General features: G+C 46.5%; 2 protein-coding genes across 3 annotated transcripts in view; both read left to right on the forward strand.

Annotated features, from left to right (window-relative positions):
- ANKRD17 (ankyrin repeat domain 17) overlaps positions 1 to 20,263 on the forward strand; it is a 92,256-nt gene extending 71,993 nt beyond the window's left edge. For both annotated transcript variants that reach the window (XM_075750839.1, XM_075750840.1), the window contains 16 exons: positions 1,922 to 2,064; positions 2,820 to 3,033; positions 4,090 to 4,265; positions 5,031 to 5,193; positions 5,971 to 6,066; positions 7,340 to 7,456; positions 8,269 to 8,440; positions 9,188 to 9,635; positions 10,033 to 10,188; positions 10,398 to 10,547; positions 11,075 to 12,723; positions 14,385 to 14,582; positions 15,613 to 15,861; positions 17,487 to 17,662; positions 18,007 to 18,171; positions 19,676 to 20,263. In XM_075750839.1, the coding sequence (XP_075606954.1) occupies positions 1,922 to 2,064; positions 2,820 to 3,033; positions 4,090 to 4,265; positions 5,031 to 5,193; positions 5,971 to 6,066; positions 7,340 to 7,456; positions 8,269 to 8,440; positions 9,188 to 9,635; positions 10,033 to 10,188; positions 10,398 to 10,547; positions 11,075 to 12,723; positions 14,385 to 14,582; positions 15,613 to 15,861; positions 17,487 to 17,662; positions 18,007 to 18,171; positions 19,676 to 19,735 (4,332 nt within the window). In that variant the 3' untranslated portion in view covers positions 19,736 to 20,263. The remainder of the gene's footprint in view (positions 1 to 1,921; positions 2,065 to 2,819; positions 3,034 to 4,089; positions 4,266 to 5,030; positions 5,194 to 5,970; positions 6,067 to 7,339; positions 7,457 to 8,268; positions 8,441 to 9,187; positions 9,636 to 10,032; positions 10,189 to 10,397; positions 10,548 to 11,074; positions 12,724 to 14,384; positions 14,583 to 15,612; positions 15,862 to 17,486; positions 17,663 to 18,006; positions 18,172 to 19,675) is intronic.
- A 1,537-nt stretch (positions 20,264 to 21,800) lies between these two features.
- Positions 21,801 to 26,737, forward strand: COX18 (cytochrome c oxidase assembly factor COX18). The gene is made up of 6 exons (XM_075750838.1): positions 21,801 to 22,083; positions 23,250 to 23,350; positions 24,066 to 24,229; positions 24,332 to 24,444; positions 25,498 to 25,605; positions 26,410 to 26,737. Exons 1-6 carry the CDS (start codon positions 21,826 to 21,828, stop codon positions 26,581 to 26,583), a joined length of 918 nt encoding a protein of 305 aa, XP_075606953.1. The 5' UTR covers positions 21,801 to 21,825; the 3' UTR covers positions 26,584 to 26,737.
- Positions 26,738 to 27,717: the final 980 nt, after the last annotated feature.

A 27,717-nucleotide genomic window follows, 5' to 3' on the forward strand; every position in this document is an offset into this window, starting at 1 on the left:
AGTTACAGTAGCTTCATTCACCATCCTGTTACGGATTGTTGTGTTGTAAAAAGAAAATGCGGAGAGCTTTGTGCTTTCTAAGATATATTGCAGTGTGTCTCGTATAGATTGCTTTTTCTCCTTTTGTGAGGTGGACCAGTGCTGTGGAGATGGCTTCACGACTGTAATGATTAGTGGCTCATTATGGGGCTTTTTCCAGCATAACGAGATGTAGATAGGAAAGCGAATGGGATGAGTGTTCCTGTTGAGGAGCTGGAGTTAGACACGATTCAGCTCCCTGTACGAGCGGAGAGGGTTTGCTTATGGATTCAGGACAGGCCGTAGGATATCGGAGTACTGTGGGTGACTCCAGGGTCTTTGACTAAAAACACGCAAAAAATTTTTGAAACGATTGATCAAAAGTAAATATTAGGGGAAGGGGTTTTTAATGTTATGTCAAACAGTGTATTCTGTGACTTAATTATGAAATCTGTGTTTTGATTTTTTTCCTAATGGTTGTGTATAATTCTGATGCTTCTACTACGTGGATTGCAAAATCCACGATGGAAGCTGTGTCAGCTGGTGCGGAATCACCTTTCCCTGTGGCCATCGGGAGGGTAATGAGGTTGAAGACACCTCTCCCACTTGCGCAGTTTGTGTTTAACAGCGATACTGTGGCACTTAAAAGGTGATTACTTGCCTAGACGCAAACCTTACTGCAAGCCTGTAGCTCTAGCGGCCTGTTTCAGTGCCGTCGGAAGATCTCAGACCCTGGGGGGTTAGCTGCAGGGACACCGACGTGCTGGCTGGGCACAGCGGCCTTTGTGGCCAGCAGCCTCAGAGAGCGCAGGTCAATTTACGCTTCTCTTTGTAGAGATTTGATGGAGCGCTGCTTCTCAAGCCGTATTTCCTGGAGGAGCGCATCGTGTTCTCTCCCATCTGCTTTGGGAAACAAGACGGGAGAACGCTGGGCTTTGGGCAAAAGAGATGATGGCAGGATGCCCTCCCGCCCCAGTTTTTGTATTTGGCAGTAGGTTTGTCCTGTGATTTCACGGGAAAGCATTTGGATTGGAAAGCCCTCGGCTTCAGTTGTGCCGGTCTAATCTGAACATATTTTATGCCTAAAAGCTGAAAGTGGAGCAAACAAAACATTGCACTGGAGATGACACAGTGGGTTTGCACCTCAGCGTTCATTTTGATTTTACGTTGGTAGACAGTTGCGCTTCCTGTCAAGTCTTCTGCAGAAACTTCGTTACAGAATGTAAGCTGCACATAGAATGCGCGAAGCTGCAAATTGTTTGCGTTGTAAGTGAGTCCGTAAGGAACGAATAATGTAAGAAGTACTCGTGGTGGTTTTGTTAACGTATGGAGAGAAGTCAGGGACGCAAATATATATTTTTGTAACCGCTCTTGCATGAGATTTCTGTGTGCAATCTACACGGGGGTCGATGTAGTGCTGTAAATAGAGAACGTCAGATAAGAGCATGCAAGTGCTTTCTCGGTTGCTCCGCAGGTTCCGTTGAGGATGAGTCTTTAACTTGATAGTGAACTTAGCATTAAAATGGGAGAGGACAAAAAGCAAGAGTACTTTGTATGCCGCATTCGAACTGAATCTCTGGTATTGGCAGTCTTTAAAGAAGGCTGAAACAATTATAAAAAGACCTCAATTTTTTCTTGCTACGCTATACAATTTGGTATGAATGGTTTAAGCCCACTAATGAGCAATCATGATTGATTTTTAAAGGAAGTTTTACAGTGGCTTTGGCAATGTAGTGCAGCCTCATCTGTGCACGGAGGCAAGGGGTATAGAGAAGCAACTGAGTAAAACTGCTTTCTTACTGTTGGAAGATGTCAATGGTATATGTAGGCTTCAGAAACATTTGTCCTGGAAAGACTTGCAAGTTCAGGAGAAAACCAGATGTTATTTCTTAAAACACTGCAGGTGGTGGAGTTGCTGCTAGCTCGAGGGGCAAACAAAGAGCACAGGAATGTTTCTGATTACACACCTTTAAGCCTCGCCGCTTCTGGTGGCTACGTGAACATTATCAAGATTCTGCTAAATGCTGGGGCAGAAATAAATTCCAGGCAAGTTCCCTTTTCACCCCTTCTTTCACGGTTTTTGTAGTGTTCTGAGTTTTCACCCTTTCCGGAAGGATAACTTGACAACTGTGACGAGCAAAATCTTACTATTCTTAGGTGATCACAACCAATGTATTGTTTAATTTGTAGTGGGCTTCTTTCTCCTTAAGTTACAAATGAAAGGGTTTGGCTGTGCATTTCTAATGCTCTTTTAACTTCATCTCCCTCTGTGTATTTTGTTAACTTCTTTCCTATATCGTACGATCAATCTTCTTTGTCCAAGACAGAAATCTTTCTTTTTGCTCTGGTTGGCCTGCTGGGTTGAGATTAGTTCTGGGTTACGTGAAGACGGTGTGCGTGTTTGTTTATCCCTTTGTTTTCCCTGTGTAGTTTAAGGAAAGCTCTTTCTGCGTGCATGCACACGTGTGTAACGCCTTTGCATCCATTGGGAGGTAGAAAATAGCTCAGCTGTGTCCTGCACAAGCCAAGTGAAAAATCCAAGCAAAAGTTAGGCTCCTCGTAAGAGATGCCTTAAAACTTAACAGCAAATAAAAGGTAGCATGCGTAGTACCTCTTAAGTAGAGCTATTTGGCCTAAGCAGTGCTACTATGGAGAGCCTCTTGTAGTTTCAGTACTAGTTGCTGTGTAGCTGATTTTTAGTCTTGGATAAGTACTCTGCCTTTGCTAGTTTTGTTCAAGTCATCTCAGAAATGTGGTTATGATTTAAAGAGTGGGGCTTTTTTTTTGTTTTTCTCTTTCAGAACTGGTAGCAAATTGGGCATTTCTCCCTTAATGTTGGCAGCCATGAATGGGCACACTGCTGCTGTCAAGCTGTTACTGGACATGGGCTCTGATATCAATGCCCAGATAGAGACCAACAGGAATACGGCCCTGACCCTGGCTTGTTTCCAAGGGAGAACTGAAGTGGTTAGCCTGCTGCTTGATCGCAAAGCTAACGTGGAACATAGAGCTAAGGTAAGGAGTGAATCGCTGAGTAAGTTTCTGAAAAAAGATACGTGTTAGTTACCGCTCTCTGTGGTCATCCGATGATTTTTTTGCCTTTCGTGCAAGTTGACTGCTCTAGTTTGGTTGACCGAACCGAACGGTATATTGCGAAGAAAAATAACGGCTGCGCTTAGAAGCTAGTATTTTAGGGGTTAAGGCAGTTGGTCTAAAGCCAAGTGTTTCTTCTCAAGCCTTAATTAATTTTCTTCAAGCATGAGAATCACAATCTGGTCACTTAATAAAAATAGAAGGATTTAATGTATTGAAAAAGTAGTTAGAATCGTGGTCTAGGTCTGCTCGTGGACTCATCTCTTGTCTCTGAGCTGCTTATATCCCCGGTGGCGATGCAGAATTGAAGAGGGATGTGGGTGCTCGAGAGCGTCAGTGGACCTTGACTCTTTAAATGGGAGGGAAGGCTCTTCGCTAGGAAACTGGCTGGAATATTGAGGGGAAGGAAAAAGAGACCTGCCACAAGTGTGGCATTCTGTTCTCCTTTGCCACCGTCCTTCGTGGCTGCCGCGGAGAAGCTCAAGAGGACCTGCACGGTCTGATAGCTGCTAGGTATTCTTGCTGCTCAAGTTAGATGTCCCCTTGGCCTAGCCAGGTGCTTTCTGGGTGTTGCTACGTAGCATCTCGTAACGAAGGTAGGAAACGTGATTTGCATCGTCCGTACGATAACATGGGCACTTGATGGGTCTTAATGCTGATGATTGTCACCCGTTCGAGGTTGGGTGGGTTAGTTTTGAGGAACTGCCAGCAGTGGGCTCTGAAGCCTTGGTGCTGGGCAGCCGCAGAGGGCTACTGGGCACTGTGCTGCTCAGTGAAAGCTCTTCTCCAGCTGGCTGAAGATGAGCTCGCCTTCAGAATGGTGCTAAGCTGTTAGGAAATTGGCCAGGTAACAATTGGAATCCGTACACCAGAGCTAGAAATATATCGCTGGAAGCTGAAATAAATCCTGGTGCTCAAGTGACAAAAATCGCCTCCGACACCCAACTAACAGCTTGGGGTTTTGCTTGCTTGTCTTAGACTGGCCTGACGCCGTTAATGGAAGCAGCTTCTGGTGGATATGCAGAGGTGGGCAGAGTTCTGCTGGACAAAGGCGCGGATGTAAACGCTCCTCCGGTACCTTCCTCGAGAGATACAGCTTTAACCATTGCGGCAGACAAAGGGCACTACAAATTCTGTGAGCTTCTCATTAGCAGGTACGGTACTGGCGAGTGTGCCGCTTGAAGAAAAACATCTTGAATACGGCCTTACTTAGACTAATTTTTGCCACTATACACTGGTATTTCCCAATGTACACGACAGGGTAGGAAATGGGAAAGATGCTGTGTCTGACGGTTGCTATGTATTTTCATTTATTGATCAAACAAAGTTCTCTCTGCTGGTAGACTGCTTGCTTTTGCCCAAATGGACTGAGTTTTTCCTGTCTCACTGAATCACGACTGTTAGGAATAAACAATTTCTTGTAAAATTTACGTATGTGGTGCTCACAATCGTGACACACGGCCATTTGAGATGGTAGCGTTAAGTCCCTAAACAACAGAGGGTGCGCACAAAAAATACGTCTTGATGATTTCTTTTCTTTTAGATTGGTCACGACATGCTTTCAGTGTAATTATGTTTCCTGGGTAGCTTTTGGATATCTCGTTTTCGAAGTAGTAGCACTGGTGGTCGGCTTGCACTTGAAATGTCGGAAGTTGTTCCGAGTTCAGCTAATGAAGGGTACAGTGCACTGATGGGTGGGAGCTAATGAAGTAATTAGGGAAGCTTCAGGGGCAGCTGACAAACAGCATGATTTAGAGCATTAAAAATGCTTTGGGGCTGAGTTGAAGGCTTGACGGCATCAGAAGAAAGAAAAACACGGTTTTGGAAACCAAAGCCGTCTGTGAACGCGTAGGTTTGATGTAAAATTCCATATGCGTTTTTACCCTGTTGTTTTGGTTGGACGTGTTTTGTTTTTGCAGGGGAGCTCACATTGACGTGCGCAACAAGAAGGGGAACACTCCGCTGTGGCTGGCAGCGAACGGAGGGCATCTGGATGTTGTCCAACTGCTAGTTCAAGCTGGGGCTGATGTGGATGCTGCTGATAACAGGAAAATAACTCCGCTGATGGCAGCCTTTCGAAAGGTAGAGTATGAAGCTCAGCTTTGGTCTTAGCTTCTATTGTCTGGATCATCCCTGCACAGTTGTTGGAAATAGAAGGTAGCTGGCAGAAAAAACATACTTAAAAATATATCAGCTAATTCTAATACTTGGCATCGAGTCTTCAAAAACAGGTATGTGTGTCACCTGTATAATGTCCGTGTTTAGGTTCTAGTAGGAATTGGATTTGTAGGCACTTAACTGAGGCTGGTTCTCGCGGGTCTGTTAGGAGGTGACAATGGCAGAGTAGTTGTGCAGAGGAGGGGAGCGTGTGACAGAACGGGAGAGGAACTCGGATGGGTTTCTTAGGCCAGACAGGATGAGCGCTCTTGCCAAAAAAAGTGCAGTTTAGCCCTATTTGACTCTAGAGAGAATTGTCGCTAGCAAGGGAGCGCCGTCCAAGTGCTGCAGTACTTGGAAAGTTGCAAATCACTGTAGGAGTCTGCAAGTGGAGTTGCCAGAGCTGGGCGTTTGAAAACTGCCAAAACAAAGGCAGAAGTATGTGCAAGTACGGCTGGAGCGAGGGCAGCTCGACAACAGGTACCGTAATTGCTCGCCTTCTCTTCCGTCATAAATGTGGAGGAACATCCCTCAAAAGTTTAGGAAGTGATAAAGATTTTAAATAAAAGTAAGTGTCGAGAGCATCGTTTGAAGGAGTTGAAAACAAATATTTTGCAATGAGTGCTTGGACAAAAGTGTTTCTCAGCAAAGCAGGAGCACCTGGCCCGATAGAAAATGTCACCTTGGAAATTTCTTTTTCAGGGTCACGTAAAAGTGGTGCGCTACCTAGTGAAAGAAGTAAACCAGTTTCCATCAGACTCGGAATGCATGAGATACATAGCAACAATTACTGATAAGGTAAGAATGTGAGAAATGAAAATATATGAGAAGGAACGGCGCTGTGACTCAGCTCTAGAGTCGGTGTTACGGATGGCCTTTAGCTTCCTGGCACACCAGACTTCAGCCGCACGATGAGTCCTGTTGGAATTTTTGAGAAAAAAATTGCAAAAAATGGGAACAGGGGGCCACGGTAATGTTGTGTGCCTTAGTGCTGTGCGAACAGTAGTACAGGTGGTGTTATTTATTATCCCTGCTTATTTTCAAGTGTTCTCCCAATCATGATCTCGCTCTGCTCTGCATTCCTCCCTGTTGAGTAAGTTTGTGCTGAATTTATGAAGGCTTTTGCACTGGGGTGGAGGTAGCAGAATGAAGACTGTGTGTGAGCTTAAGTATGAAGATTGACAATCTTGGCTTTAAAAAAAAAAAAAAAAGGTTGTACCGAAAAGAAGTTAGACGACATTACGTTGCGCCGAAAAGAAGATAGGCAACACTATGGACAGTCAAGTGGTTTCTTGCAGCATGTTCAGTGAACTACTGCTCTTCCCTGAGGAGGGTCGGTTTTGTTTGCTTCTTCTTCAGTCCAGCTGAACAGCGCAAAACCTTATTTTTGTAGTGAGAGAAACAAGAACTACACCCGGTGTAGAAATACGGTTGTAATGCTTCTGTCTTTTCACTGCTCACTGCGCTGCAATTGAGTTCTCTTCTTTCTGGGCATCAAGTGGTGATGAGCACGTTGAGGCTGAAGAGTTGCTAACGTGTAAATCGCTATGTGTTTTATTGCGGTGGCTGTGACCCATTGTCGACTTCCGTGACGTTAGGCACCGTGTGCGTTTAAACTTCTTCACTGCTACGCAGCTAGTCTAGCTTTGAGGAGTACTGCAGTGCTGTAATACTCACCTACTGCTCAGGTGTCAAAAAAAAAAAAAAAAAAAAGACAAAAAAACCCCCTTGCTTGATGATGTATTTTTATTTTTGCAGTTGCTTCACCTTGTGGACCCTTAGCCTTTTATTTCATTAAATTTTTAAGTCTCGATAATGGGCGTAGGTATGAACTGTCTCTGTACCTTTATAGCACGCTGAGACGTAGGCTATTGCTTGCACGTCACACCTGTGAGCGGAATATCGGTTTGCAAGCTTGGGCATGAAGAGGAGCTTGCTGGAGGGAAGTTAAAATTCTCCCTTCAACTACTGCTGTGGGAGTAATGCAGCGGTTAGTAAATTACCAGCGTAAGCTTGAGATAGTACGCTGTTCCTTTTTCAAACAGATGGCTGATGTACTTTATCGTTTTAGGAGATGCTGAAGAAGTGCCACCTGTGTATGGAATCAATCGTTCAAGCCAAAGATAGACAGGCTGCTGAGGCCAACAAGAACGCAAGCATTCTTTTAGAGGAACTGGACTTGGAGAAGGCAAGTTGAAAGAGTTTGGAGTTGTGAATATTTATTTGATAAAATTGCAATTTCGTGTTCATTCAAGATTATAACATCAGCGAAAGTATATATTAAAGTATAGGAGTATGTGTAATGACCGTAATTGGAGTGTCTAGAGCTGAGCATCTGGTTGCTCAGGTAATCTTTGAACTTTGCTTGGACTATTATTCAGAGAAATTGGATCAAGAAATCCCAATATAAATATTTCCTCTGGAGTAATATTGTACCGGGACAAGGATTTTTGAGTCTGGTTTTTTTGCCCAGTGCATGATAGATGGGCATTTTCCAGTCACAGTAGTATGGATTTTAGGTCTAAACCCCGTTTCTGTCTTAAACGTGAAAGAAAATACTAATAATGTTACTAGAAATCCAGGTACTGTAGTAAAAATGTAATGGAAAAATGGAAATACGAGTGTAGTGTCTAATGAGCGCATGCTTTGTATTGAAGCATGTTTTGTGTTGTAATCTTTGCAAGGGAGACGGGTGTTGTTTAGACTGCTGAGACACGCAAGGTTACGCAAAGAATCTTGAAAATGTGTTTTGGAAAACTCTGGCTGAAGTTGATATGGTGTCTGTCCTCTGCTTCTACACTAACCTTCTGCTAACATGAGCGACCAGTCTGTTTGGAAGAAGTAATTAGGTAAAAATATGGACCATGGAGAATTCAGTTTCGATTTTGTAAATACGTTAGTCTAAAATGCGAGTTCAGCTGCCTAGGAAACAGAAAGCCTTTGCATTTCTTGAAATGCATGGGACAGCTTGTAACGCCGTGCCATGTGCTTGACTTGCAGCTAAGAGAAGAAAGCAGGAGGCTGGCTTTGGCTGCCAAAAGAGAGAAAAGAAAGGAGAAAAGGAGGAAGAAAAAAGAAGAGCAAAGACGAAAACTAGAAGAAATAGAAGCAAAAAATAAAGAGAATTTTGAACTTCAAGCTGCTCAGGAGAAAGAGAAGCTAAAAGCTGAAGGTGATTTACACTATTTGCCTTACTTGGGAAATAGGGCCTTGATTTTATTCCTAGTATTAAAAATGGCTTTTCTTGTCAGAACTTGAATCCAAGATTTCTTATGACCCGCTTGAGCTTTCCTTTTGTTTACCTTTGCCATTAAGCCCGTAGATCAGTGTGATGGCTTTACTGGTGTCCTTCTGTGGCAGGGAACTGCTGCCAGCGAGTTACAGGTTAACTTTACCGTGGGGTTGGTATTGGCTTGGGTTTTCTTTTCTTCCAGGTCCCAATACTTAAAACCAGGTCAATTATTTTGTTTAGCTCTACAAACGGAGCGACAATAACGATTAGGTGAAAAAACCGCCAATATGGAGATGCCCGATAGGTATCATTCTCTTCTTACCCATCCAACCCGGGCTCCTTTGTACCTTATGGCAGCGAGTTTCACGTAGCGTGCTGAGAAATGCTTCTCACTGATTGTTGCTTCCCTCTGACACGCTGAAAGAAAGGGAGGGCCTGACAATTTTTTTCGTGGTGTTTCATATGCTGGTTCATGTCCCCATGTTGCTTGCATCTGTCTCTCCGCGCCTGAATTCAACTTGGCATTTGTTAAATCGCTACTGCATTTGTTCCAAGAAAAGAACGAAATTCTATATGCGTGAGCACAAACAAGGGGAGAGGCTCCGGGGTACGACGTGTGTAATAGTTTGTCCGCAGAAGCTTCCTCAAGCCAGCTAAGTTGGTACTGTGTTCTCCCTCTTCTGCCAGATGATCCGGAGGTCCCAATGGAGCCTCCCAGCGCTACCACTACGACCACCATCGGTATATCTGCAACTTGGACAACATTAGCAGGCTCCCACGGGAAGAGGAATAATACCATCACCACAACAAGCTCCAAAAGGAAAAACAGGAAAAACAAAGTAACCCCTGATAATGTTCAGATAATATTTGATGATCAACTCCCAATTTCCTATAGCCAGCCAGAAAAAGTGAACGGTGAATCTAAGAGCAGCAGTACCAGTGAGAGTGGCGATAGTGACAATATGAGGATTTCCAGCTGCAGCGACGAAAGCAGCAATAGCAACAGCAGCCACAAAAGTGACAATCATTCTTCTACAGCTGTTACTAACACGCAGAGCAACAAAAAGCAACCATCGGTGCTTGTCACTTGTCCAAAGGATGAGAGGAAAGCAGTTACCGGCAAGTCATCCATAAAGTAAGTTGCTGTGACGGTGTACGGCGCTTTAAGGTGGCTGTTGCCCTTGTCTTGGTGGACTTGCCTTCTTAAATCAGCTGCTAGGAAGCGGATGAGGCAGTGTGTCCTTGCCGTAGCGTGTATAAGGAGTATAAACGTTGTTGCGGTATGAACTGGAACTTAGCGGTAGGTTCTGAAGCAAGAACTGTCATCGTGGATCTGGAATTAAAGAATTGTTGGGGTATTTTGAGATGTAAGCGTCTCGACTCGAGCAACTTGTTAATAATACAGTGCTTTCGTGCTAAAAGAGAATAATGGGTTGGCGGGGCTGGAGAATGGGTGCAAGTCAAGTCATCCTTCCTTTTTTTTTTTTTAATTATTTTGTTTGCATAATGACAGCGTGTAATTTCTTTTAAAGGTTGTCTGAAGTTATTAGCGAAGTGACGAGTAATTCCCTGTCTACTTGCACAAAGTCTGGTCCTTCTCCCCTTTCTTCTCCAAATGGAAAGCTAACCATTGCGAGCCCTAAACGTGGTCAGAAAAGGGAAGAAGGGTGGAAGGAAGTTGTGAGAAGGTAAGCAAAACATTTCCCTTGTTGATGTCCTTTTTCAGAATGTTTTATCCGATGTAGCCCTCTCTGGGGTTACCGAATGACCTGATAGATTTCACAAAATGACTGCTGCGTAGTTGAATCATGAATTATAACGCTGTTTTGACCAACCTGCCCACCGCTTCATGCCACGGAAACGTTTCCCACCTAATATTGTTTCTTTTTTTGTATAGATCCAAGAAGGTTTCTGTTCCGTCAACTGTCATTTCCAGAGTCATTGGCAGAGGAGGATGTAACATCAATGCGATACGTGAGTGCACGGGAGCGCACATTGACATTGACAAACAGAAGGACAAAACTGGAGATAGAATAATAACGATCAGGTAAGCAGGCTGCTTCTTTTGCTTCTTCCTGTGGGTACTTTTAAATGTAGAACTGTTTTGAATAGAATTTGAATTGGTATAGAAACATGAAAAGGCTTGACCTGGTTGTCCCTTGCAAGATCCCTTTGAGACAGTCAGTTCTTTGAGGCAGGGGAGACGAATGGGGTGGGAGAACCGAGAACAGCCACCAATTGGTGCCATCGTGTTTGTGCAGAAGACGACTTGAGGTGGAGGGTAAACGTTAGGATTCTGTGTTGAGACTTGTTTAGACGTGGCTTAATATGTAGATGCACTTAGGGAAGTAAATGTTTTAGCCATTTGAGGTTTTTTGGAGTTTGAGCTTTCAACTTGAGGTTCTTAAATAATTGTCAGCAGCAAGAACGTGCCAAGTTCAGTCTTCAGAGAGGGTTATTTTCCTGTCTGTCTTCGCATGACAGAGGACGGGCTGGATCAAGTGTTGGAGGTACTTTGCTACGATGCATCTAAAGGCTTTAGATGCACTTTCCCTTTTCCCTTCCTTTTTATAGGGGTGGCACAGAATCAACGAGACAGGCCACGCAGTTGATCAATGCTCTGATTAAGGATCCCGATAAGGAAATAGATGAACTGATTCCAAAGAACCGTTTGAAAAGTTCAGCTGCAAACTCCAAAATAGGGTCATCAGCACCGGCCACCACTACAGCTGCTAACAGCTCTCTCGTGGGCATCAAAGTGACCACCGTAGCTGCTTCGTCAACATCTCAGACCGCCTCCGCACTCACCGTGCCTGCAATATCTTCAGCATCCACTCACAAAACCATTAAGAACCCAGTGAATAATGTGCGGCCTGGTTTCCAAGTTTCTCTTCCATTAGCATATCCTCCTCCACAGTTTGCACACGCTTTACTCGCTGCTCAGACTTTCCAGCAAATCCGTCCGCCTCGGTTGCCCATGACACACTTTGGAGGTACTTTCCCACCGGCCCAGTCCACATGGGGTCCGTTTCCCGTTCGGCCCTTGAGCCCTGCAAGAGCTACCAACTCGCCGAAACCTCACATGGTGCCTCGCCATAACAGTCAGAACAGCAGCGGTTCTCAGGTGAATTCAGCAAGTTCTTTGACGGCTAGCCCAACAGCTACAACAACTTCCGTGGCTTCTACTGTGCCTGGTTCTTCTGCGAACGGCAGTCCAAGTTCACCTTCGGTCAGAAGACAGCTCTTCGTCACGGTCGTGAAGACATCCAACGCCACGACGACCACGGTGACGACCACGGCGAGCAACACGAGCACGGCGCCTACGAACGCCACGTATCCAGTTCCTACTGCCAAAGAACACTACCCTGCATCTTCCCCCTCATCTCCTTCTCCTCCTGCGCAGCCAGCGGGCGTTTCCAGAAGCAGTCCTTCCGACTGCGCGGCGACCTCTCCCAATAAAGGTGCACCTTCGTCTGATCCAGAAGCGGGTAGTCCGCCGGCGGTGGAAACGAGCAGCTCGACCAGCGGTAGGCAGCCCGGTTCTGGTGCCGGCAGCTCATCTGTGCACCCCACTCATCAGCAGCCTCCGGGAGCTCCCCTGCAAGAGGCAAGACCCCCTCTTCAGCAACCTCAGGTTCCCGCACCAGATCCTCGAATGGTTGTGCCTCCAAATCTGGCAGTGACGAGCTCATCTGCTCCTGTGGCAGGCCCAACAAATGCCCCGATGACCTATCCCATGTCGCAAACGTCATTGGGGTCTTCTCAGCCTGCGGCTAAGATGGAAACCCCGGCCATCAGACCGCCTGTCCACGGAACCGGTAGCGTCCATAAGAATCCAGCTCCTGCGCAAAATTCTTCCGTGGCGGTCCTCAACGTTAATCACATCAAAAGGCCCCACAGCGTTCCTTCTTCAGTGCAGCTTCCTTCTACCTTAAGTACACAAAGTGCTTCTCCGAATTCGGCCCATCCAGCAACCAAGTCCATGGGTAACAACTTCAGTGCTACTTTACCGTTTGGGCCCTTTAGTACGTTGTTTGAAAACAGTCCGACGTCTGCTCATGCCTTCTGGGGTGGTTCCGTCGTTTCATCGCAGACAACACCAGAATCTATGCTGTCAGGAAAGTCTTCATTTTTGCCAAATTCAGATCCTTTACATCAGTCTGATACTTCCAAAGCCCCAGGTTTCAGGCCGCCGTTACAGAGGCCAGCTCCAAGTCCCTCAGGTAAGCCTGTATTTTGCGTCCATACCTTACTAACGAACTTAGCTGATAACCCCTGCGCGTTCTTACTTTGAACGTGTGATTCTTTCTGCCTCTGCTTTTGTGGGCGTTCCTAGTAAATCGCGCTCTGCCCTGCGCTCTGTCCTGCAGGGCGCTGTCAGGGAGTCGATGGCTGTTTCTGTAAGCCAAGTTGAGTTGGTGTTCCTTTTAAGTGCCACCTGTCGAATCGAGTAACTAGTTCGCAGCTGATGAACTTGATAAAAGTTGAGCTGAGGCATTCTTTTTGCTGTTCTACTGTACTCTTCTATGGTAGCCCAGATAATAAAACACTTTGTTGTTTCCCTGCTACCAGGTAATAACTATTTTAATTTGTGATAAACTTGCCGCTTGTCCCGGGACTGCGGAAAAACATGCATCATCTCCACCGTGTTAGGAAGATAAAAAAAAAATTGTGTTTCGACATGAACTTGTAATAAGAGGGATCTTCTCTTTAAAAAAACCCTTGATTTCCTTGACTTTTTCTGAACTTTGTAGGGAGATGTTTAGCCTTCCGGGCAAACAGAGGCCGAGGGCTTGACACAGAACCTGTCTGGAGCTTCCAGAAAGCGCACGCGCAGTTGGCACCATCTGTGCCTGTTCTGGTAGGGCCTGTGAGTTGTTTATGTAGCTTTGTTTATCAATCGAGAGATACGACACCCAGTTTTTTCCTATTTTGTGAATATCGTGGCTTTGAGTAGCTTTTGAAGTGCTCTCTGTCATTTTTGTCGCGGCACGCGAACTTGGGGCGTCTGCCGAGTCAGGGAGCGTTCCCTTCCTTCATCGGCAGGCAGCCCCCCAGAGCCTCGATAATTTCCCAGAAACTGGAGGCTGGATCCTGCTCGTGGATGATGCAGAGGGGGCAGGTGCTGTGCTGCTTTATTCCTCTGCCTGTCGCTGCGCAAGGGAATTATTTTTCTAACTAAAACTACACGTTTAAATCTCTTGTCATGTGCTTTATGAGTAGGACAAAAATGCGAGGGCCACAGCAGTTGGGTAGTAACAACCTTCCATAGTAGTTTTTGAAACTTAGATCCTGCGATTTTATTTTTCCCTTCCTTCATTGAAGAGAATATTAAGGGGATAGTAATTCTTGTCCTTTGAATACCCTGGCTAATTGGTGCCATTTGGCTTTCATAAAATACCATTTTCCTAAGCAAGTGTGAAAATGTATCCCTGGGTTGGAAAAACCTGCTTCAGTGTTGGTCGTGGTGTATATAGACATCGTTCTGTAAAACAAGAAATGCATGGAGAGCGTTCTTGGTGCAAAATCATACTTTCCAAACCTACAAAATTGAAATTAGCGGTGAATAAAATGCTCGGTTACTTTTCCGGTGTATGTCAGAAGATGTATTATATTCCCTTAAGTTATTTGCATTCAAGGTATGTGTGTGATAAGAGAATCATTCCCCATTTAGGTATGCAGCACAGCTGCCACGTGCTGTCCAGGCTTGCAGACTACGAAGCTTAAGGCTCGCGAGTCTCTCTGGAAAATCGCAACGCGCCCACCCCGCAACGATCGCAGAGATAAAAGTTTTCCTTCTGCCTCGGTTATTGCCACGATACGGGCGACCTCTTCGCAGAGCTGTCGGAGTACGGGTTGTTACTTGTACCCATTTCTCTCACAGGTATCGTCAGTATGGATTCACCGTATGCTTCTGTAACACCTTCTTCTACGCACCTGGGTAACTTTGCCTCCAACCTGTCGGGAGGTCAGATCTACGCGCCTGGGACACCTCTTGGCGGAGCACCTGCCGCTGCTAATTTTAACAGACAGCATTTTTCCCCGCTTAGTTTATTGCCTCCATGTTCATCAGCATCAAACGGTGAGTCCTAGTCAGTGGGAAACGGGTTCCGAAGCTACTGTGCTAATTAAGTGGCCTTGTGCGCTGCCTCTTTTAGGTAGGCTTTTCTAGTTGTGTTCAGGGGTTTAGCAGATTATTTTTTTTTTAATCCTCCATGCAGTCGCAGATTTTGAGATGAAATTTTCTTGTTAAAGTTCTGATTTCTAGCGTGTATTTTTCAGCAGCTGAGGTCATGCTGTTGCTGAGTTCCTTATTCTCGCTGCAGTTAACTTTGGCCTGTTAACGTATACGATGTTAACAAAGAAAATGTCGCAAAGAAAAGGTCGGGGGGGGGGGTGTTGGTTTGTGACGGTAAAATTCCAAGTGTGAGTTGTGTGAATCATGTAACGATGTTCTAATAAAGCTAGCTCGACAGTGATGATTGCTTAGTTCTTTTGGATGTTCTCAGAACAGTCTAATGCATTGCAGAAAATACTTAGGGTGAGTTCTGGTACCGTCCTCCACGTTTGGCCCCTGCAGTTTCGGCTATGTAGTGGAGTTTTTTTGGACAGAAAACAAATAAACTGTTGAGTGCTGGCTTGTCTAGGGAAGAAGTTGGTCTGTTTCACTGGCAAAAATAACAACAAACAAAACCCACAGAAAAACCCCACAGAGAACAAATCAGGATTAAAACAAAGAAAGACAAGAAGAAACAAACTCAACAGCAACAATGGTTTATTTCAGCCATACTCCTGGGTAAAATCCTCACACCCTCTGTTGCTGATCCCCAGTAATGCCTCGTTAAGATTCTGAACAGGGTGCTGCGGTCGGATGCGGTGTATGTCCAGTAGCTGAGCTGTCAGGGCATGGTAATTGTTTCATCTAAGACACTAAATGGATGGTGAATGTCTCTCTGATCTGAAAGTAAAAGTGTTGAAAGGATCCTGAAGTGTTTGCTGTGCGAGTGTGGCATTAGCAAACTGCCCACTTTGACTTGTTTGTACGGCTTGATATTCAAGACTGGAGAGGATCTAGCTGCCATGACTAAGTGCTCTTGTTGCTTCTCTTGCAGAATCTCCTGCTCAGTCGGTGTCTTCTGGAGTAAGAGCGCCATCTCCCACCCCTTCAGCGGTGTCCTTGGGATCAGAAAAACCCAGTAACGTTTCTCAGGACAGAAAAGTTCCTGTTCCGATTGGGACTGAACGGTCTGCACGCATTAGGCAAACTGGAACCTCTACTCCATCTGTGATCGGGAGCAACTTAGCTGCGCCAGTGGGACACAGTGGGATCTGGTCCTTCGAAGGCATAGGTGGCAGTCAAGGTACGCAGTGTTAACGGATGTCCCCGCGCTTGCGATCGGCCGCAATACTGTGTTTTCCTAACGTGTGTTTGGGGCCGCAGGACGCTGCAGAAGCGAGTGCTTCAAAATGTAGAAGTGCTCTTTCCGAAGGAGCTGGAGCAGGGACTTGGGTTTGCCCTCCTGTCCGCTTGATTGTGTTTTGACAAGGTCTCGGTAACCTGCAGGGGCTCTGAAACGCCATGGCTGTGAAGATTGGTTACTCGAAGCAAAAAAATGGGGAAAATGAGGCCGCAGGGATGAACGGAGTTTACAGGGATGAACGGAGTGAGGATCATTTGATTTAGAAAGAAGGGAAATGAAGATGTCTCGAGATGATAACTGTATATTTTCTTTGTTGATAAGCAGGTGATTTTGTACAATAGGAGTTAATATTTAACTTGGATTTGTAGAAAAGATGGAGATTTTAGTGCTGAGGATGGTGCTATTTACCTTTTTATGAATTGGTAGTATTCCACATTTGCATTTTCTTTGTTCTTTCCAGTCACGCTATTGGTATTTTACCAGCGCTAGGCTCTCTGCTCTCCTGTAGTCACATAGAATTCAAGATTTCAGAATTCATTAAAAACTTCAGTTGCTGACAGTAACTTGACTGAGGAGTCCAAACAGCCGAAGGTTTTAATAGACAGTACACATGCTTTGTGTGCGATGAGTATACTGTCCTGAGTTTTTTTCCCCAAATACAAAATGGATAGGATGTATCCAAACCTTTTTTTTTTAACTTCACTAGTGGAATAGCAAGAGGCTATTCATCATTAAGGCTTTAGAAACTGAGTATTTTTATTTGCATTGTCTAGGTGTAAAAGTTGCCTTTTATAGTTGCCCTTCATGTCTGCCTGTGCTTCTGGAAGGCTGCCTGCCTCCAACTTCGTTCACCTACTTCAACATTTTGATTTTCAATTCAGAATGGGATTGGCTCTTCTCTTGTTGAGTATTAGGATGGCTTCAGAAATGTTTCTGTATTCCTTCTCCGCCCCTCCAAATATACTTTCCTTAGGTTTGTCTGGAAAAATTGGCTTTCTGGATGTCTGAGGCTTGAACTGTAGTAAGAATACCAAGCTGCCTCTGATGAATTCATATAATTAGAACATGAGCACACGTCTCCAGCTGGTCATTTTCTGGTTTGGCTTTTCAAAAGTACTTCTCTGTCTCTTAGTTCATTAAATAATTCATGAAAGAATGGTAATGAGCTGGAGCAAATAGTCTTCATAGCGTCCATAGCCCTTTTGCAGCACCAAACATGCAGGGAATTTAGGCTTGAGGAGGAGGAGGAGGAGTGAGCACAAATGCCAGCTTGCCCTTTCCAATGAAGGAAGACTGCGGAGGTGACGCTTGGGTTGCGTATATCTGTACAAAACTCCTTGCACTGGCTCGGGGCTCCCGCCGTGGAGTGACGCTACGTGCAGGTGCCATTGCTGCTGCTCTCCATCCCACGTGCACCCAAGTCTTCACGTGGGCAGATGGTTGGGAACTGCGAGCTGAGGAAACACCGTTTTTAGAACCGTTACGGTGTGCAGGCTTTGGGGCGGGAAAACGGGCCATGAGCGGGTGTCAGTATAATGCTGTTGCCGTGTCTTCTGCCTCGTTAGATAAAGTGGACTGGTGTCACAGCGGAATGGGGAGCCACATGATCCACAGGCCCATGTCTGATCCAGGGGTGTTCTCGCACCAAGCCATGGAGAGAGACAGCACGGGAATCGTAACGCCTTCCGGTACATTCCATCAGCCCGTTCCTGCAGGATACATGGACTTCCCAAAAGTCGGGGTAAGGACCTTCCCGCAGCCGATTCGTGCGGTACGGCTCGATTTCCGTGTCGGTGCGTGAGGCAGATGAGCAATGAGGAGGTATCGTTCACTGTGCGGCTGAGCGTCCCTAAGTGAAAACGCTAACTGGCCCTCCCAGTATTGCAGAAGCCTAGCCGTAATAAAAAATCACTTGTCCCGATGTGATAGAGATATGCACAGAAAGGTTTTTATTAAACTGAGGCGTTTCACCGCTGCTTTAACACAGGGGATTTCTTTAACGCGAATCCCCTTTTGTCAATCTGTATGTGCAGTAGGAGCAGTGTTTATGGACGCGTACTGATTCTTGCTTTTTCCTCCCCCAAGGGTATGCCTTTTTCTGTGTATGGGAATGCAATGATTCCTCCTGTAGCCCCCATCACAGATGGTACCGGAGGCCCGATATTTAATGGGCCTCATGCTGCTGACCCCTCTTGGAACTCGCTGATAAAGATGGTTTCAAATTCCACAGAAAATAACGGGCCTCAGACGGTAATTTTTCAGTTTTTATATTTGCAGTTTTGTGTGGTGCAGATAAGAACCTGGCTGTTAGGATGTCTGAAAATATGGTGTGGTGTTTCTTCTTCTTTGCTCGTGTCGCCAAGGAGCTGATAGAGCCCCCTATTCACTCCAGCTGTTAGTGCAGTACCTGCTTAACGACAGCTTCTAAACACTACTCACTTTTCCAAAAATCAGTGTAAGTTGTCCCGAGGAAAAATCAGCATGACTAAGTTAATACGCAGATCAAAGGAGCGTGCCGTTGTTACTTCTGTGAGCGCTTGTGCTTTGAGGATTGGGAAGCTTGCTTCCTGCTGAGCTTCGAGGAGCTGCCTCTTTGATCCAGGTAGGCACCTGGTTAATGACTGCGGGCCAGCTCCTGTCATGAGGTGGTGGAGGCAAGTCTGGATAGCAAAGATAGTTTTACTCTCTGTGTTTTGCTCAAAATGATCATTATTTCTGTCTGTGCAGTTCTGCATTTGGGCAAACATCATCAATTTGCTTTTGTGAGAAAAGCCATTATTTGCTGTAGCGTAAGCTTTCCCCTCCCAAAAAGGGGAAACAGCGTTAGGTCGAAAGGGTTGTTGGTGGGCTGTGAAAGGCACGATGTCCGCACTGTTGGGAGCGCGGGGAGGAAAGGAGTACGGAGCTCTTGTGTCCTCTGCTCGGGTCTTGCCCGGGTGATAGGCCTGACCACTGGATAGAATTGAGGTGCAGGGATTACGTTCCCCTAAACCTCTTGTTCCTCCTCAGCCAGCAACTCAAAATGAATCATCAGGAGCTCTTGCTGTTTTATATCCTGTGTTTATTTTTAATTATACAGTGAGCTCTGCTATACTGTTATTAAATAAAGATATTTCTGGACTTAATTTGCTTGGGAGCGATCCAAGCTGCAGACGGCAGCTCCCGGTTCTGGCAGCCGGTAGGTGCAGAGGAAGAGGCGATCTGTTGTTTGGCCACAGCTCGTGTATTGCTCCAAAGTGGCTCGTGACCGTTCCGAGGCGACTTCTGGTTTAGTGAGAAACCCCGGTCCCCCTGTAAAGGCAGCGTTACTTTATGGACTTGGGTTTCCCCAGAGCTGAGGGCGCCGGTATGCATCGGGGGGAAATAATTCAAGGTGCCAGAAATGGAGTTCTTGGCTGTCAGAAGTGCCTGGGGTGAAGAGGGAAGGTAGTCAGCCTCTTGCTGTGGAGGAAAGCAGTCAGGCTGGGGCAGAGCGGGTGTACTTTGCACTGAGTAGAAAGGAGGAGGAAGAAGATGCCCGAGTAGAGGCAGGAAGATCACAACCCCATTTACCTCTTTTCACACTTGAATTACTGCAGGACGGAACAAGTGCCGAAAGGGACTCGGCACGGTTTGCTGACTGCTGGCCGTGTTGTCTGGCGTCGGGCTTCCCTTGGGCGCGGCGCAAGCCGCACGGGCTGCGGCGTGGCGTTGTCTTCGGCGCAGTGCAGAGCGGCCCCGGAGCACGGTGCTAACCCAGGCTTTTCTCTTCCAGGTGTGGACTGGAACTTGGACACCTCACATGAACAGCGTGCATATGAACCAGCTTGGCTGAGTGGGATCAACTTGCTAGCCGTGAGATTCCTTTTTTGCAGAGGAAAACACAAATGGCAGAAACAGTTTATGTGCTCCCAGATCATTCTACTGATGTGCTTGACTGAAGTGTGTAGGCTTTTTGCAGAAGAACTTACTAACTGACCTTTTTCTGTGAACATTGTGACCGCCCATTCCCCACCATCATACGTTTCAACTTAGTTAGCCTTTACTCTTTCCTTTCCTTTTTTTTTTTTTTTTGACATAACTTTCTGTTGAAGCTGTTCTTTGGCTGGTTGGTTTTAGTACTGTAAACTGCTTCTGAGCAAACACAGAAATTTAGCAAAATTATGTAAACTTGATCCTGAAGTTTTAGAATGGCAAATAAATGTACAATTGTTTACATAACAAATGGCTAAGCAGAAAGTAAATTTCAATATGTCAGTATAGAGGCTCTACTTTATGTAGACTTAAATTAATGTGAGATATGTACCTTCATATTCAGAAATCTGGATGTTTCCTTCATACATTAAACTATTAATAAGCATAACTTTTCTACTTGTGTAATTTAAGTATATCATAAAAAAAAAACAACGGGCATTATCAGAGGGCTTTTTCCAAATGCGTGCTGGATTTTTTGGCGAAGGCATGCATCAAGCGTAACGAGCTATTAGGAATTTGCCTTTTCCTTCTGCGAAAGGTTTTTTGGCAAAAAGCACCTGAGAAAAGAGCCTTTTGGCACGTGGAGAGTCGTCTGCGCAGTGAACTCCCCTACTTGCCCGCTAAACGAGGTAAATGTATCATGCTGCAGCATCTACTAAAAATTATTGTTAGGGTTGGGTTGTTAGGCAAGGGCTGTCGCGTTCCACGCGCGCTCCCCGAGCTTCAATTCCTGGCGTGCCTTGCTGTGCCTGCGCCGTTGTGTCTGACCACCCGGCCATGGTGAGCGCCAGGGCAGCGGTGAGGTTCCAAAGGCGGGCTTGTTGCAGAGTAAGTGGTTTGGGTCTGCTTGACGGTGAGTTTCTCTGGGCTGGGTCGCTGCTCCAAGAAGGTTTATTTGGACAAGTCCAAGGGAGAATGTCCTTAGACCCCTTCGAGGGAGCTGTCACCTTCTTCACTGGGAGTGGCTTGGAGTGAATGGCAGAACCGGGAGGCAAAGGCTGAGTCGTCCTGTGAGGCAAGAAGCTAACAAGTGCTATTTTGCGTTTATTATGGTATTCCTTTAAAAGCCAGAAGGGAAAACACACTTGTCCAAAACCCCTCTTTTTAAACACTGTGGTATTTGTGAGGTGAGCAGAAGGTTTGTGTGCACCCATGTCCGTACACGTGCCCTGAGGTGATGCTCTCAGTAAAAGTAAGCTCCTTTTCCAGCTGTCTGTGTCAAGATGTGGCTGTAGCAGAACGAGCGCCAGACGGAAGAGCTGCTCCGGAGCAGGATGGAAACTCCCTTTGCGCAGCGTGCCGTGAGTGGGAATGGTGCCCTTCCCCACCTCGGCGTGGCCTCCAGCCCTCTGCTCCCCTTCTGTGCTGGAGGGGTCAGTGCTGCTGCGCATTATTTGCATTTTTATTCTGAAATAGCGCTCTGTTTATTACAGCCGTGAGTTCGGTGGGTGACAAGACGGGTGTGCCTGAGGCTGGGGGTCCCTACCGGGGCTGGGAACAAAGCACAGGGTCTGGGGGTGGTGCTGTTGGCAGGCAGCAGCCTTGTTCCTGACAGCCTCTGGCTTGGAACTTTTTTTTTTTTTTAAATACTTATTTTTTTAATACATGTGATGCTTTTTAAGTGCCTCCTCAACCCAAGGCCCATTCTTTTTTGTCACTGGGCCGCCCTTTGCCTCAGCGCCCGGCCCAAACCCCGGCGGGAGGTTGGCGCTGTGGTGTCTGAGGCTGCTGCAGACTGAAGGCCGAGTGCAGGCCCTGGCGCCTTCCCCCGGAGGTGAGCGGGGGCCCGGCACGGACCCTGCCTTGCTGCTCCCTTCTCCCTCCATTGCTGCCCTGCCCTTCCGCCTGCCCTCACTCAGCATGGCGGGCGGGGCCTCGCCCTGCGCCCGCGCGGCTGGCGCATGCGCAGAGGGAGGGGCGAGGCCCCACCCCGCTGAAAGCGCAGGCACCATGTGGCGGCTCGCGCGGGGCTGGGGCGCGCGGCGCGGGCCGTTAACGGTCGCGGCGGCCCCCGCGAGCGGCGGCCCCGGCAGCTGGTACGAGCGGCTGGCGCAGTCCTCGGCCGTGCACGGCGCGGAGGACGGGTTGGTGGCGCTGCAGGCGGCCGCGGGGCTGCCCTGGTGGGCCGCCATCGTCTGCGGCGCCGCCCTGCTCCGTACCGCCGTCACCTTGCCGCTGGCCGCCCACCAGAGCCGCCTCCTGGCCAAGGTGGGTTGGCGGCCCGCCGGCCCGGGGTTCTCCGCGCTGTGAGGGAGGGTCCTGCTGCGAGCGGCGCTTCGCCGTACAGGCTGGGGGGGGGGAGGTGGGGGGTGGGCAGCGGCCTGCGCCGGGCTGGTCCCCCCGGCAGAGGCCCCGCGGGGTGGGCACCTGGGGCTCTGACCCGGCCCGGGGCTCTGAAAGGAACGGAAAAGGGGCACGTGCTGCTTCACGGTAACGGCGTGGAGTGCCCGTGGTGGCAGCGGGAGGGTCGGGTGGCGTGTGCCAGGGACTTGCGGCTCTCTCAGCGTGAGCACGGCCCTTGCTAAAGTTGCTCCGATGAACGCCTCAAGCAAGCTAGCCTTCAGCGCTTTCCAACTACCTGGTTTTCCTCAAAAGCGAGGAAAAGGGTTGAGGTCACTGAAGAGGTCGGTTGCTGTGCCCGCAGTGGGGAAGGAGCTTTTGCCGTGCCCTGGTACCACACAGAGTGTTTTCCCTTCCCCAGGGACACGGCAGGACTCGGGGGGATGCGGGTGCTTCCCGGGTGCCAGAACCGGGGTCTGGGGTGGGATCCGCCGGGTCTCTGGCCACCCGCCGGGTGAAGGGCGGACTGGCGTGTTCCTGCGATGGGGAGAGAATCAGCAGAATTCAGTTCTTTGATTGCAGCGTGTTTCAAGTGGGGTTTTGTTTGTTTATCGTGGTTTTTGGTTTTGTTTTTACGGTAGCGCTCGTTCATTTTTCCTTTTTGTCTGGTTGCGAAAGCAAACATCATATTGTACCGCTGCATAATGGTGTGTCTTCTTATTCTTCGGGATAGCAACTTTGGTGACTACCAAGTTGTGTGTTGTGCTGGGCTTTACATCTTTTTGGGGTGGCATGAATGGGTTTTAGTTAAGTAGATGATTAGAATTCATGAATGAAGACAAAAAGATGCTTGTTAAGAACAGCGTATAAAATCAGTTTCTGTATTTATTTAGTAGGAAGGTAGTATCTTTGTTACTGTAAACACTTCTCATTAGTATCTTCTTGTGGTTATTTTGTTTAAGATAAAAGGTGTTCACAGATGTGTGCCTTGTCCTTCAGAGTCGTTTGTAACCTCTGTACAGTATGGGGTGGGGAGAGGAAGCAGTTGTTACATGTAACTGTACACAAACATTTTTTCCTTTTTTTTTAGCTAGTTGGAAAATTTGCAGCCTGAGATTAAAAAACTAGCTGAGCGTCTTCGCTATGAAGTTTCTGTTCGTGGAAAGCAAGTGGGTTGGTCCGAAAAAGTGGCCAGGTAAGATGACAATGGTATATACCTTACAAATCCTTTCCAGATTGAGGGGTAGCAGGAGGAAGAGTCTTTATGGAAAGATTCTGCCCTTGCCCGAAGGTTTTCTTACCACTTCTGCGACCTATTTGTGTTTGTTATATTGCCCTTCAGAGTACGTCCGCTGTGAAGCTCTGAGCTTGTGACGGGCTTGTGCTTACCGGCCTAAATCCAGGATTGTTCTTGTGGTCTTTGCTTGTGTCAGAAGTTTCCTTGGCTGTTACAGTATCTAAATACTGCTGGGAACGCGAAGCTCGGGCGGTTGCGGTCCTGTTGGTTTCACAGTGTAGTACCGCACCCCGTCAGCACCGGTGTATCTAAGCTGGGATGCTGAGGATGGCCTAACTGCCTGATCGCCTCCCTGTTGAGCAAGTTGTATCCTAGGTCAGGCAAAAAGCACCAAGAAATGGCATATCAGACAAGTTACTGATAGCTGCAGATGGCAGTTGGGAGTTTTGTTGTGAAAAGGTGCTTATAGCAATAGGGCCAGAAGTTGTGAGGGGAGGGGGTTTGCGAAGGAGAGAGGCGTGCTTGAGCAGGAAAGACTTTCAGGTCTTCTAGAGTTGCCTCTACATAAGGCAATTTGACGTGCACAGCCCGTAGAAGTGTTATTTCCGAATTTGAGAAGTTACTCTATAACAGGTATTGTGAGGGAGCATCGTGTCTTTTTTCTTTCTAAAAGGTTCCATTTTAAGAAGAACCTGCAGAGGATTATTACGGAACTGTACGTTCGAGACAACTGCCATCCCTTCAAAGCCACTTTAGTGGCGTGGGTACAGCTTCCGATGTGGGTTTGCGTGTCCCTTGCTTTGCGCAACTGCAGCGTCGGTGCCGCGGGCCCGGAAGGTGATTAATCTGAACAGATGCGTTCTGATTTGGTTTGGCTTTGACTAACCTGAGGTAGAAAATCACACTTAATTCTGTTTTTTCTTTAAATTATTTGTGTAGTTCAAGAGCAGTTTTCAGCAGGCGGAGCGTTGTGGTTTACGGACCTCACTGCACCAGATTCTACGTGGATTTTGCCAGTTTCGCTCGGGCTCGTGAATCTGCTGATAGTGGAGGTACGTTGGTGGACTACATAGGATGATTGCAAAAGCATAACTCTTTTTTAGGGAGTTGGAAGCCAGTATTACCCGGTTATAAAACCTGCCAATGCAGCGGTAGCTTCAGGTTACAACTGTTTTAAATGCACTGGTCACGACTGAAAAATAACGTTGTTGCTCTTGGGTTTGAACGCGCGGGTGCCTTGTTTAGAGATGACAAATTCTGATGTGACAAGGCTCGGATACTTTATTGGCTTTACTTGAGCCTCAGTAAAATTGAGTCTTGACTCTGAAGTTTCTCTTAGAACGATGTTCTAATGAGCTGCCTGGGCGTTAAGCATCCAAATGCACCCGTGGGGTTTTTTGGTTTGTTCTACCCCACCCCGATTATTTTTGTTACTGCCTTGCGGTGAAAACTAACAATATCATGTGGTGTTTTAATAAATTGGAAAAAATCTGGAACTTTTAAAGATGACTGGGGAGATTAATCAACAGAAACACGAAAAAAGAAACAAGTTTTCATTCCCCATTTTTGGTGTAATTTAATGGAAATATTTTTCTTCTGGATTTTTCTGTTAGGTGTTCTCATCAAACGCTAACTATCTGGATTTTATTTTTAATCTGTCTTCTTCTGTGTCATGTGGACTGAGACTGTTTTAGAGTAGAAAAGTCAGTATCTGACTGCAGACCCGATTCTGCCGTCATTCAGTTAGCCATCAAGCAGTTTCAGTCTGTTTGCTGTTGGCACCCGTTTCTCAGAGGGCTGCGCTTCGGTCCGAGGCGGTGGAACCTCAGATGCGCAAAAGTGACCGTGTACACTTATGTTACCTTGAACTGACTGTTGGGTGCGCCCCTAGGTGAGTACGGTGTTGTCTACAGAGGGCTGAGCACGTGAAACATCAGACGAGTTAAGTGAAAGTTTGTAGCAGTGTGTTAATTGAAATGGAGGATGCAAAATGGAAGTGATGGGTGAACACGAGTGCTGGGTTAGAGGAAACCCCGTTGCTGCCTTTTTTTCCTTTTAGTCATTTCACAAAACTTACTCGTAACTGTGGCTTTCTCCCCTTTCAGATCTTTGCTTCGCCAAAAATGAAAGTTTCCAGATTGCAGAAGTTTGTGACGAATTTCTTTCGAGTGGTGTCAGTAGTAATGATCCCTGTTGCCGCAACGGTCCCCTCTGTGAGTACAGAGTCGTAATGGTGCGTCCCTTAGCCTGTGATTCTGGGATATTCCTAGTGCGTAACGAGCAGCCCGAATGTCTGGTGTGTTTAATAGACCGTACTCTCTAATACAGCATGCACTAAAGCACATAAGGTGGTTTTTCTGTGTACATGTTTAAATTCTTAACCTATTTGGAATATTTTTGTCCAAGAGGGAAGAATCTGCAAACTTAGTTTTTCTAAACATCATTTTTGCAAACTAGGGCTTGGAAGGACGTTCAGAGTGGGTTAGCATCCTTTTTGTCACGCCAAAAATGAGAGGGAAACTTGGTATGAGGACATATAGCCAAAGATTTGCTAAGTGCTTGCTCACTTTAAGAGGCAGTGTAGTTCTTAGATTAGGAAATTTTCCAGTCATCTTAAACCATTTCTCATTTTACCAGGTGTTTGACTTTCAAATATTTTAGCAGTGGTTAGAAGAAAAAAAAAAAAAAAAAGAAAAAAAAAAAGTAGCATCTAGTTCATCAACTCATAGTCTGAAATACAGAAGTTTAAGAAGTGTAAGCAAGTTGAATATGAATTCATTTATGAACTATCGTTAAACTTCAGCGTAGGTGACTCTCTTTGCCAGAAGAGTTGAGAAAGAGTGAACAATCCATTTGAAATGGAAGCCATTATTGTTATTGAGAGGAGTGGTGTTAGGTGAGTCACTTTTCTCGGTAACTGGGAGTCCCCGGTGGTTGTGGTTCGTGAAGAGCTGCCGAAGCGTGTCGTGTTTCCCTCGCCCCCAGGGAGGCTGAACTCGGGATGTGTCTCGTTGCAGTCCATGGCGTTGTACTGGCTGTCCTCGAGCTGCGTGGGACTCTCGCACAACCTGCTGCTGCGCTCTCCGACCTTTCGTCGCCTGTGTCGCATACCAAGGACCAGCTCCGACTCGGCTACTCCTTACAGGGATATTGTGTCTGCGCTGACTGCCAAATACAGTTTTAAGAAATGATGTCGTTTGGACTGTCGGAAGAGCTGTCCCACAAACGTTGCATGGGTAATTCAGTAGTGCTGCGTTATCGAGATGTACTTACTGTAAAATGTTGCAACTGGAATTGTATTTATTTTCCAAATAAAGCATTGACCATCTGGCCGTAAAGAACGATTGTTCGGCACAAAGGTCTGTTTACTGGGAAGTCTTGTTTCAAGGGTTGTTGTTTTGCATTTGGAATAGTCGAGTAACGCAGGTTTGTCTCCTGAATTACCGAAGGAATTGTGCAGGTGGATTTCAAATAAAAGTGTGACTCATCTAGGCTGCCGCCTCGTAGCGAAGCTGATCTCACCTATGGGCTGGGGGACAGCGGGTTTTGGGGTGAGGGAAAGGCTGGAGAGACTGATGCTGCAGTTAATGGTTTGTTTAATTAAGACACTGGTGCAGATTGATCGCTAATCGGGTATAGTTGTTTGAAATTCAGGTGGTTCACGTGACAGTCTTACTAACTGTTCTGAGGCAACTAGCACCTTGAAAATGAATGATGATAAGAAACCACATACTTTGTTCAACTGTATATCAAATCTGTTTTTTAATCTAAGTCCTAAAGGTTAAGTGCAAATATTTTGTGCTTTAAAGGACCCGTGTGCGCTGTTTCTCAGGTAAACATCAGAGTAATGTCATGCAGGCGCTTCCTGTAAGGGTATTTGGATTCACGTTTCACCTTGCTCTGCATACATCTTAAGTCAGCAGACTTACATTGTTGTGAAACTTGTGCTCGATAGCATCCCTTTGCGCAGAAGTCCACGCAAGTTCGGTCTCGTAAAAGGTTGACTTTTTTTTTTTTTTTTGAGAAGGAGAAATCAGGATAGAGGGCAAAGCATTGCTTGTATTCTTTGTTCTTGGATGGTTGTCATAGTGCAGAGTCAGGATGTTTCATGTTTGAACTGTTAAAGCTAGTGCTCATTAATCTTTAACAACACAAAGTGATTTTTAAAATAACTGGGGTTTGTTTTTTTTTTTTGTCGTTAGAGGAAACTATTTCGCCCTGGGAAAGAAAGAAGCAGGCGGAATACCCGTCAGATGTAGACGGCACAAGCCAGCACTCGCATACCTTTGTTGTGGTGGAAAGAATCTGTGGTCTGTTGGCTTATT

Source organism: Balearica regulorum, chromosome 4, assembly GCF_011004875.1.
Source record: "Balearica regulorum gibbericeps isolate bBalReg1 chromosome 4, bBalReg1.pri, whole genome shotgun sequence".
Classification (NCBI taxonomy): Eukaryota; Metazoa; Chordata; class Aves; order Gruiformes; family Gruidae; genus Balearica; species Balearica regulorum.

Coding starts and splice junctions, on each gene's coding strand:
- COX18 (XM_075750838.1), top strand. CDS start 21,826: ATGTGGCGGCTCGCGCGGGGCTGGGGCGCGCGGCGCGGGCCGTTAACG. Junction 23,351..24,065: donor TGGTCCGAAAAAGTGGCCAG/GTAAGATGACAA, acceptor TCTTTCTAAAAG/GTTCCATTTTAAGAAGAACC. Junction 24,230..24,331: donor CGGTGCCGCGGGCCCGGAAG/GTGATTAATCTG, acceptor TTATTTGTGTAG/TTCAAGAGCAGTTTTCAGCA.